Source organism: Opisthorchis viverrini (genome assembly GCF_000715545.1).
Source record: "Opisthorchis viverrini unplaced genomic scaffold opera_v5_55, whole genome shotgun sequence".
Taxonomy (NCBI): Eukaryota; Metazoa; Platyhelminthes; class Trematoda; order Opisthorchiida; family Opisthorchiidae; genus Opisthorchis; species Opisthorchis viverrini.
In genome coordinates this window covers 1,770,186-1,782,277 of record NW_008751709.1, presented here as the reverse complement: position 1 = coordinate 1,782,277, position 12,092 = coordinate 1,770,186, and the positions used below count along the sequence as shown (strand labels likewise).

At 43.5% G+C, this 12,092-nt stretch overlaps 1 protein-coding gene across 1 annotated transcript in view; it reads left to right on the top strand.

Moving 5' to 3' along the window:
- Nucleotides 1-2,494: 2,494 nt before the first annotated feature.
- T265_03640 (hypothetical protein) overlaps nucleotides 2,495-12,092 on the top strand; it is a gene marked incomplete at both ends in the record, with an annotated part of 29,051 nt that continues 19,453 nt past the window's right edge. The window contains 2 exons of the mRNA XM_009168175.1: nucleotides 2,495-3,309; nucleotides 7,925-8,107. Coding sequence (XP_009166439.1) covers nucleotides 3,064-3,309; nucleotides 7,925-8,107 — 429 coding nt within the window. The remainder of the gene's footprint in view (nucleotides 3,310-7,924; nucleotides 8,108-12,092) is intronic.

Below are 12,092 nucleotides of genomic sequence, written 5' to 3'. Positions count from 1 at the left end.
GTGAGATTCACCAATAACCTTACTCTGGACGAAGGAGTGAAATACGAAGAAAACCTACTTGTAAAGAACTTAAGAGATTGGTGTCAACTGTAAAAGTATCAAAATTGTACGCACTAGTTTATCAGCTCCCGCGCAGCTACCTACCCCACCCCGAATCATCGGTGAACGAAACTGTGGCAGCTACGACCACTGTACGACAAGTACGCGGTTATTACAGCTGGCAATGATGATGATTGTACAGGCTACACATTCAGCGGAACATTGCGTGATTGTAGCAGCAGTTCATGTTTAGTCAGCGATAGTACTGTGTTCCATTAATTTCACAAGGTTCAACGGCCAGCATTCACGATGCTCGTTGTCGAATTGGAGATACTGTCAGAGTTTTGTCATGGTGATAGCTGCAGAGTTTCATCATCTTCGACTGCACAACATTGGTTTTCGACACCAGAACTTATTTTAAAGCCTTGTTGTGAAGAAGAATGGATTTGGAGGGGACTTAGTGATTGTCTATACTTTCAGACACTGGACGGAAACTGCCAAGACAGCCATTGATATCGAGTAGCAGCCACATCTTGCAGCGTCTCCAACCACATACAGGGGGGATCACGCAAACCTCATCCTGGAAGTCGAGCCGCACCGACATTTTGTAACCTCCCATACCCTTCTGCCTGGGGTCTTCAGTAGAAGCTAGAAAGTCGACTACTCTGCGGTTAGACGTACGTCGGTCCTACATTGGTGTTTGCTCATTGCACTAGTCGTTTACGGGTCCGAACCAGATGGCGTTCCAAAGTGGTGATTTATTTCATCTATGACTAGATAAAAACAGGCGAAGGTACCAAACCACAACACATAAGCAGACTGATCATGGCGTATCAGTGGTGTGAAGGCTGTTGACTTATGGATTATGAAGGTTGAAGGGAACTGCTATTGTATATTTGTATAAGGGTTGAATGAGCATCCTGAAACGACATAGTGCTGCGAATGGCACTCGTCAGGGTAACACGAATGTCTGGTGACGACAGAATTATTTCCCTGTCTTCTGATAATAAGTACACCATGCTGACCAATCAGGTCGCCATCTAAGCAGTCGAACATTTTGTAATGCGCACTTGCTATTCTTCGTTCGCTGCATACGAGTTCCGCTACTGAGATTTACAGACGACCCTGTACTCCGTTTGAGCTATCATCTGCTCGCATGACTCGTGTCTGAATCGAGCTTAGGGCACGTCATTCACACGGTGATCTTGCTGATTGGTTCGGGCTCTTTTGGGACTGTGAAAGAGTCTATAATAGATTAGTGTAGCACGGCAAAAGTTCGACTAGAATCTTTGAGACAGAGTGAAGACTGTTATTTATGGATGCGTGGGAATCGCGACGATAGTGCATACCCAGTGTGGCGAATGACACGAGCGGCGCTCATATGCGCACACAAGGACATGCAAAATGAAGGGGCCTACTAGATCACCCCCTTTGTTAGGTCAAACGAATACTGTTCGTTTATGAGGTACAGCCACTAGGCGCAATCCAAAGAACAACTATTTTGACCTTCGAAACCAATATACGCTGCATGATGGTAGAAAGTAATCTTAAGCAAACGAGTCCATCGATGGGTCGTCAATAAAGTCATACCGGCAGAGGGGTTATTCGACCACAGAAAGCAAGGCAGATTTCCTAACTGAGAAACGAAAAATTCATGACCAGAATCCTATCAAGCGAGGTGAAGCAATTTGCAATATTGACAACAGTCAACGATAAACTCAGTCTGTTACAGCACCACCTACCGAGATTCATACATAGTATAAAAAGACGCCCTTCCTTCGATAGTGGGATCAGTGGTAGTACACGAATGTCTAGAAAAGGGAGGCAAATATCGGAAATGTTGATAATTACGAAAATCCACAAGGAAATGGTTGTGATTAGTCAGCAAAACATTTAATTTTCAATCAGTTGAAAAAGTTCAGAACTGATTGAACAGTCGTTGTTTCAGAACGCAGAACAGTCGGTGGGTTTATAGCTGAATGACCTTTTGCTTTCGACACAAGAGCTTCGTCAGACCGAGTGAGTCGCTTACCAGGTTGACTGAGTTTCAAGGCAAACGGAAAACAACTCAACAAAATCTCTCCCGAGGAGCATACTAGATCAGCGTGGAATGTTCGCTAAATGATCTCGCCGGCCAGCATAAGCACCACGACGGGTTTGGGTCTTTGGTCTTCCTGTTCAGGATGCTGCGATTAAGGACTCCTTGGGTATCACCTGTAGATTTTGTTGTTCTCTGTGCCACAATAATTTGGTTAGGAACTGAGATTATGTGGATTTCTAATTTGTTTGGGCCATACATTCCAGGTCAAAGCTACCTGCATAAGGGATTGTTCACGGAGAACCAAACAGCTGCATGTCAGGTCGACTGAACCAGAACCCTCCAGCAGACGCTCGCTAATTCCACTGAGATGCTTGGTGCTTTCTACAGCCCCAGCCATTAGTAGCTGTGGTATGAGTCGTGTCCCCCTCCTCGAAACTACAGCATTTTGCACTGCTATCTTGTGTCCAGCGTTTATCTCTGATTCCTTCCGCTTGGTATTCATCCGCGTTTCTTGTCGGATCATTATGTTGGTGGTGCATTCCTTGAATTGGATGACAATGTACGTATGAACAACGGAAATTTTGAATAAGTGCCATGCAGGAACTCATTTCGCAGAACTGTTCGAAGTTTAACCAACAGCTGCCTGATTTACAACTCTAATTAGGGCGCACAAGCTTGCAATATTTAGATATATTGCCAGCAGGTAAAACTAATCCCGAGTCGCCACTTCCAACGCAACCTAGTTTGCAGAAAAAAGAACTGACATACCTTACCTTCTATTCACTTACTGTACTTGAAGATGAACTTTTGAATCACCAACCGTTGATCTCTGTTGAAAATTATAAAATACTTGCAGACGAGATAACGCGAATCCTACTTACCACACGTGCCAAGGTCAGCAAACCATTCGAATCGGTCAAAATGTCGATTATCCGTGCAGTTACCAAACGAGCTAAAATCGATGTCTCCTCCTACCTGAAATAATGTCTGTATCTGCTTATCCTACCCGAGGAATTTTACAGTCGAAAAGTAGCTTCAGAGAAGTTCCATTCAGCGATGGCGAGAACAACTTACGTCAGGCACTCAGGGACCTCGTCACGAGTCTGCCTACAGACGAGCGAGAAGCATACCCAATTGACGAAGAAACATTCATGCGACTCTATAGAGGGTACCTCAAACACAAGGATAATATCCTGGACTGGGATAAAATTACCCAACCGGAAGGTTTGGTGAGTGGTAAAAAAGAACACTCTAACCTTTGGTTTTTACTTCAGTTTGTTTCCTGACGAAAAAGTCATGCTTAAATTCATCTGTGAACTATATATTTATTCAGCATCTCATGCACTGCCTGGAAGTGACAGGGATCCAGTGTTTTGCGTTCCTGCACCACACTGCCTCATCGTTTTATGCTAGGAATTAGAGTTTTTGTAATGTTGCAATTTTGAGGTTTTGCGAGATTTGTATTTGTAGGTGATATTTAGTGTACCCTGTTCCCGCCTGTTTTTTTCGCAGTCGAATCGTGCAGTAGTAGCTTTTTGAGTTTTCCCAATGGTCATGCGATCAAGATGAAAGTGACTCATCCTGCCAAATTTCGATTTGATAGAATTTGTTAGTTAGCTAGATTCACACTTTCCAGATAAGCTGTGGTCAGTTAAGTGTGCGCCCCACCTGATTCAGTTTGTACGCAAATGAACGTATTTGTTGACATCTGTTCAATTTTGGTTCAAGTAGAAATTTGACAGAACAGAAACTCGGGTAGTGAGCCTCAAGAAGGTCGAAACCGGTCGTGAGCTGTTACGGTCGTCAGAAACTTTATGTGGAGCGTTCCACGTTTAAACAATGTACTGAGATATACTGAACATCCTACCAACTTAAAAATGGAGCGGCCTGATGAAGCATATTCAATTGAATTTGGCCGTCACAAAAGAGAGGTTCGGCTGGATTCAGTTGTGTCACCTCTTAAAACGAATTTCTTGTGCAAATGAGAGTATCTGTCGAAACGGATCAGGGTTTTTTCCTACCAGTAACTGAGCTCGAATAAAACGGGGGATTTTTCAGTTATCATTGCGAATACAGCTTTGCAGTGTGCCGGAATGTTAGTATCTCGAGTAGGTAAATTGGCAATTGGTCAGATGGTGCCTGATTTGTTCTCGACCATGGCAATTTACTCGCAAACGTCTCGTCATCATTCGAGAATACGTTGCTGGAGAGCGGTTGGATGGATCATTCATCTGCTATTGCTTGCGTTAACACGGTTTTTTGAATGCACATTATGACACTAACGCGATTGGTAACTTCAGAGTGCCTTTACAGTTTGATTAGCTCTTATGCGATGTTTGTTGCAACGTGATCTATCTCTCTTAAGTTTGATTGGTCCACCAGATAACACCCTTTTAGTTCATATTCTTTTCGCCCTGAATGCGCTTTGTGCTGTCTTGTGCTTTTATTTCGTCTGGTTGTCCACCCGTTCAACTATTATTTTCACTGTTGCCTCTTATTTATCCTAATTTGTCCGCTTAATTTGTTCGCTCTAAACAGTCGGTTCTTTACTTTGGGGTCTGTCTTCTTTGCGAAGAAAAGAAGAAAAGTGGATGGGGTAGGAACCTAGTGCTAGGCCTCCATCATCCCAGGTTCCCACAACTCCAGACAGTCATTCAGGTCATCTGGATAGAAACTAACAACGCTGTGGACATCGATAAGCAGCCATATCTTGTATCTTGCAACGTCTTTGGCAAGACAGAGTTCCTTCCACAAACAAACTAATTGCACTTTCTAGGCAGCTGGAAAGTATTCAGCATCGACTCCTCTGAAATGACTCGACGCTTCCCATGCCATCCACTAGAAGAAGCCTGTCAAACTTCATTTCCTGTCCTGCGCTGTAGAAGAGCCATATAGTTTTTCGTAAAAGCCTACCGAACTTTGATGGAATTGGCTCAGCTACACCAAACGTTTTACCACTGCCCTTTTTGCCCATCGTTTTTATCTTACCCAAAAGAAGCTCGTGTCGCTGACCCCATCTGTCCCACAGATGGCAGTTAAAAATTGGTCATTGACAGCTTCATCCATACATTTCCGGCATGATTTGCCACTGTCTTTATAGAGTTGCAACCATTGATCAGTACATAAATTCTCCGTGCAGGGTAAAATTTCACATAAAATGAAAATTGACAGAAAAGAATCATGAAAATCTATCTGGAAGAAAGCCAAGATATTCCTCCCAAACTGTCGTGCAAAGAGTTGCATGTGTATTTGGTGTTGGGATAAGATGACTCCACCTACTAGGATATTGTTGCCAACGGGCACGTAAGGTACTCCACAAGATACAGCCTCATTTCAGTGGTAAAATTCGTTCCTTCACGTCGCGCAACAAGGCATTTCTTCTCATCCCGCAAAACTCACCTGCAAATTGACACAGTAGAGAAACTGATACGAAGAGTACTACTACCAGTCCTCTTGAACCGAAGGCCACATAAGTTGATCGACAAATTGCTTGTGAGCTTTGGGTTGTCACATAATCAACGAGCATTTCAGAGTGGTGTGTGAGGATCTTTAGCGGACATGTTTGGCTTCGCCCAACTTAGCCATTGAGAATGCGGCCTTCAGTTATTTTTCTACTGTCGTAGTGAAACACTTGTTCCCTATAGTACGACGTAAGAAGTACCCCATAAAATTGCCAAATAACCTGTATGCTGCATGACTGTGGGACTAGGTAGACAAACACAGGACTGACTGCGAGGATTTGCACTTAAACACCACACTTCACTCAGCCAATGCTGAATAGATTGCCACAATAGAACTTTTTGGTAAATAATCTCGCTTTGGACGATTGTTTTGCCATCCGAATCGTTGGAAAATAAGCAGTTCTTTGAAGCAATGCAAATTCGTTTTTCTCTAGTGTGCTAATTTCTTCGCACTCCTAGTCCAGTCGCGATGACATGCGCCGTTCCCCTTAACGTTAGGGTTTCAACCCAATTTTAGTGCCTGTGGCGCCGACATCACCAAGGTTAGATATATTCAGCGGGATTAAGTGATAAGTACTATAGGAGTGACGATACGAGAAGGGAATTAGCGAAGCCGCCACTACCCGGTAAGCTGACCTCATCCAACCAGAGTTTCCATGGACAGAGATTTAATCGTACCTTAAACAATGGTGAAGAGCGAACGACTATACTGTGAAATTACCTGAGTTTGTGTGATTTCCTGTAATCTTATTTCACTACCCACAGGAGAAAAATAAATAAATAAATGTGATCAATTATATGAGCTCAAATAATCCTATCAGAATGCCGTTCTTCGAACTCACTCCAGACTCGTTAGCGGGCATCAAGAATAATGATCGATAATCACTTTCTACAGCACTTGCAATCAGATGATATTGTTCACACAAACGACTCGTTGAAACACCACATGGTTCATTGATGATCGATGCCATGCGTAGTACAAACGAAACTAGTTCTGGACAACTCACTGAATACATGTTCGCAAAACATGAGCCAAATAGTGACAAATGTAATAACACAACCCTACCGGGGAAAAATTAGGTCCACTAATCCCCCAAGAGGGGAAACCACAAAAGTATTCTTTATTGACTGTAGTTGTATGCCCACTTCCCCATGAAAAACCACTCTTCAAGAGGACTCAAAACCTTTTCCCCTTATGTCCTCTATTAGGGGCTTATTGTCATAGACTGAGAATGGGGATAAAATGAGTTAAAATAGTGGCTACCAGAAACGCTTTTATCAAGTACGCCCAAGTGGTAACCATTTCAGATCTCCAGTTACCTATAAATTCATGCCGTTAAATACGTCCCCTTATTCGAGGTCTGTCACGCAGGAACACAACACACAAAAACGCTGTCTAGTAGACAGGTACCAACGCTCATAGCGGCCCTCTAATTTTGACCCATCTATTTTAACAGTATTCAGGCCATTGTAAGATCCATACCCCATCACAACAATTTTTACAGGCCTAAAACCAACTGCGACAGCCCTTTAAAACCGAAAGCACAGGGAAGGGGGTATTTTATCTACCCGGAGAGCTTACCTCTCCCTAGACACGAAAACCTTAGTCGTGACAGAGATAAGACGCTTTTGTTGGTTCTTCAGAAGGGCGATCACTTTTCAGAGTGATATTTTTGATAAGTGTATTTTCCATTTATCAGAATAACTAACTACACACGGTTTGGGAACCATTGTAAATAATGTACTCCATGTGTCTACATTCATTCAATGGTTTGGAGGGACGCGACCTTGTTACTTATGAACAGAACGGACATCATTCAAAATTCGAATGCGTGACAGTTGCCAGCCTATAATAGCTCAAGGTTTTGCATCACAGCGTGAAAATGTTCCGTTGTTAAGGCAAGCAGACGTTTAAGGAAGTCATCTTTTCTATCATGCAATTATTCATCAGTTCACCTGCACTAAATTTTGGAATAAATTTCTGTCCTCCTCAATAAGAAGACTTTCGTAGCGATCAGTACGGTGGACCACTTTTCCAGAGCTCTTATGACTGTTATCCACAGTAGAATTAGCTGTGTACACATGAACTGACCGGTGGCTAGTGTGAGGCCTGCGTCTTACGTGATTAGTCGTCTAAAATCGTTTAGCTGTGGCACCCTTTCAGTGCCTAACTGCCATGCTACTAAACAGTATATCGGCAGGAAGTTTCAGTCAATGGTTCAATCTTCTGATCAGGCTGATGGTGTGTTTGCTATTCAATCGAAAGTTAGCCGTTTTTGTGGCTTCAAACAAACCGTCTGACACTTTCACGGCTCTCCTAAGGAGTACAGTGACTTTGAACACGGTTTTTCATAATCTGTGCTTCCTGACTTTTCTCCCTCAGATCCGAGTGTACGAATCTTTGTCAAAACCAAAACCAACCGATGTCCCTGGACTGCTAAGCAAATTGGTGGTTCTTAAACTGAACGGTGGCCTGGGCACATCGATGGGTTGTGACGGGCCCAAGTCACTTATCCCCGTCAGAGACGGGCGTAACTTTGTTGATCTGACAGCGGAACAAATAGTAGTAAGTTAGACACATTTAGTATCGATTTCACTTTTGTTGTTTGTACATCAGTCGGCATTCTGTCACCACATTTTAACATCCATTCCTGAATGCTGATCAGATACATCGACCTATAATTCTATAAACATACCAGATCTGACTTTTTTATTCTGGCACCAGCATACACCAACCTTCGTTCAAATACACATAAACTCTTGAAACCTTCCACACTGTCCTGAAGAAATCACCTCTGAAACACCATGCTACCCCCAGTTGTGCGGTCAGTTTTTTTGGCAACCGGAGATTTCGTTGTCTGAGTAGTCGTGGAAGGCTGACATCCATCACCTAGTGTTTTTTGTCAACGTAGAGCTATTCTGGGCTATTTACGCATAGGCACATAAACGGAAAACGACCAGAAACGAAGCTTGCAATATAGAAATCCCTGCAATTTATCCAAAAGATGAACTTGTTATACCATACGTGTTGATGTGGAAGGTGCCGATGTTTGAGCCTACTAGCCGAGTGTGTCATCCAGCTCTACACTTCGATCTGGATGCGTACTCGAATGTCTCTTCTCCGGTGACTTGTTTCAGTCACCTAGTTGGTTGCATGGCCCTTCATCAGTTGTGTCTGTGATACGGTTAAAACCTCTAACTTCTAGGGGTAATGGATACCGAGAAATACTCGACAAACCAGGATGTCATTGAAGTTGGATGCTACTCAGCAGCATGCGATCCGAACATACTTGATAGTTCCGTCAAGCTACATATATTGAACTTAGTTTTCCAACTTGTCAGATGTTCGATGTACGTGAAAGGATTATGTTATCTACGAGAAGCGACTGGCAGCCTGGTTCCGCTACTCTCGTCAGCATGCTGACGATTTGCTTTTGTCACGGCACCGATGAATATGGTAAGCGTAGCATAGCTCATGTGTCATGTTTGAATCAGATGTCCCGAAGTCTCACTGAGTTTACCTTACACAGCCAGTCAACTCAGACAAAAACGCTAAGAAAACACAAGTCACTGACATTTTTGTGAGAATACCCTTGAACCGCACCCAGTGGTCTTGATCACAACCGAATAAGGCTCAAGTCAAGAGATGTGAAGCCTTTGATCTTCATTAGTCATATTCGGTATTCGGTGGGTTTATCTGTACCCAACCAAAAAGCATGCGCTGGCCCGATGCACAATCTAAAACTTACCTCATTCCTAGAACGTCTGAGGTATGTAACCATGCTTCTGAAGCCAATTTGAACATAACCCAGTTGAAAATGTCTCCAGCTACATTTTTGAAACATATGTTGTGCCGCGATTTTTCTGTTACTTCCTGCAATGCTACGTCACTCTTCAGACTAAGATTTCATCCATTCGGTCAAAACACATTACAGCCAAATTTGCTGACTGCAAAAGTTTGGGGTATAGTCAACTGCTAACCATAAATTCAAGTGAATGACTCTCTTCACTCAACTCTTGGGTTTCAGTAGGATCAAAAGTCCTCGTGCGATTGAAAAAGCTCTTCTATTCGATGGCAAATTCTAACTAGAAGTTTAAAAAACAAATGAGGTTGAATAGCAGCCTCGTCCTTATAGGGAATTATCAACGACTGTAGCTTCTCTTGAGGTTGTAGGAAGACGATAGAGAAAAGCCGGACAGGAGATAAAGCTGATGAGTGACGGGTTTGTGGGTACCAATCAGGGAGGCCACACTCCTGAAAATAATTCCACCAGAACGTCCGAAACCTACTGACAAATCGCCAATTCCGCCATGACTGCTTCAGGTTGGCCGTCTAGTCTACGGGTAAGAAGGTCAGCTATCGATCGAACGTTCAAACAGACAATCAGCGGCGACTGAAGACGATCGGATGTTCAGGCATGACCTAGAAGCGACACCAATCATTCTCTTAACATCGATCAGACAGCCTTGATTCAAGGTCAAATATGCACCCTAAATATCGTGATGTTCCCTGTAACTCGTTTGTTCGCAATAAAGCCGTTGTGTTCTTTTTGATTGAGCATCTTCCGTCACTAAGATTCTGGAGCCTGAGTTTGCAATTAGTTACAATAAATTAGTGACACTCATACCCAGGCAATTGTAGCAATAACTGTCGATGCGTTGAAGTAAATTTTACTGCAACAACGAACTCAATTTGAAGGGGCACAAATACGATTGATGTAGACCATGTAGTGACAAGTTAGCAACCGAAATTCGTCCCAGATGCAAATTCCGTCTACCCAGTTGTCAAAAGAAGTACATAGTCTGTCTGATCGTTGATTTGTGGTTCATGCGTTACGATGGTTTCAAAACCAAACTTGAGCATAAAGATCATGCTTCGCGAGTGCCGCTATCTCTTGAAACTTGGCACAATATAACACACACCCTATTCATCCCAGAAAGCACACAAGATAGCAGCTTTGGAGGAGGCGTGCGTCAGATTGCAGAACTTTTCGGTGAGCGTCCGTCTTTCTTCACTATTCTCTATCGGTGCATGAAACTGGTGAATAAGAAGTCAGAAGACTATGTCTTGAATGTGAGCGACTGGAGTTTTCTATCATGAAGGCAGACCAGTTTAAGGGTGCAGTCTTCACATACGGCCTCCAGTCACACTCAGAAAGTGATATTCGAACCAGGCTACTAAACAGGAGTGAAGCAACTGAATCTACGGCTGCGGGTTATTGCCCATGAGCACCAACCTCTCTTGAGCCTAAAGTACGACACGCCCATCGTCCAACTCTGTTAGCAGTATTGCCAAAAAGACTTTGGAGCAGTCCACCCTAGTAGAGAATTTGAACCTAGCAATGCCCTCATCAACATACTGGCTGCAATGATAGGGTAACCTCCTACTTGGCTACAACTTTACAATGCAATGTGCTTCACTGCGAACATTGGACAGGTAGGTGCGCTTCCTCGCCTGACGGATTCTCATGTAACGGGAACAGAAGTTGCCGTTGCCGTCAAACCAAAAGTTCTTGCTGCTGTGTTAAACACAATAAACCTACTGCCGATTTCGTGATACCAACGGAATTAACAACCTACTACAGAAGGCTATGGAGTACCACCAAGTCACGTGGCCAAGAACCCACTCTTCAGGTGAACTTAGACAACTGTTTCAACGACGAATGTCGTTGCCTGTTGTTGACGATTTCCCACCTTTCGCTTATCGGATCATCGTTTCCAACAAGCCTCGCTATCGAGTCTTGGCTCACTTTCACAAAAGACACCCGGGATAAACCTCACACTTTCACAAGAGACACCCGGGAATAAACCTCAAATAAACCCCTAATCCACCACTTTGTTTATCGGCCCGGTATGGATGGACATATGCCGAAGCTGCTTCCGATGCGCTGCAGCTCAGAGGTCACCCAACCGACAGCCACTGCAGCCATGATCACATCTAGAAACACCATGGTCGCGCATCTATGTGGATTTCGGCAAACCAGTTAAAATGCAAACCTTCTTAATCTGTGTGTGCCCTCAGTAAGTGGTTTGCAATTTGCACTTTCTGACACAGTACTGATGGCGACCCTCACTAAACTGCGAAATCCGTTTTCAACACCCGGTCTCCCAGAAACAATTGTGTTCGATTACGGTACCCAGTTCACATTCCACCTGCTTGTCCTCCGTATTAATTCACCATTCCATCCGCATTGTAATGATCAGGCTGAGAATTTCGTAGATGAAAACAAAAGTAATGTTTTGATTACAACGGTCACTTTCTCTTTTCTGTTCGTTACCATAGAGTTTTAACCCAACCGCATCAGCCTCACACCGTTTTTGCTAGATAATCTAGCTGTGCACATGTGCCGCTGCGCTGGACGTATGACGGAATAAAAGCGCATGCACTGAATGAATAACATTTTTGGCGCAGTTGTTTGACGGCTAGTCACGTCATCAACCCAGCTGTTTTGCTCTGGATTAATACACGCATAGCCTACAATTCATTCTTAACATTACACCCACTTGGAAATAGGTCGACTCCACATTTCGATCAGATTTGATCACATAGC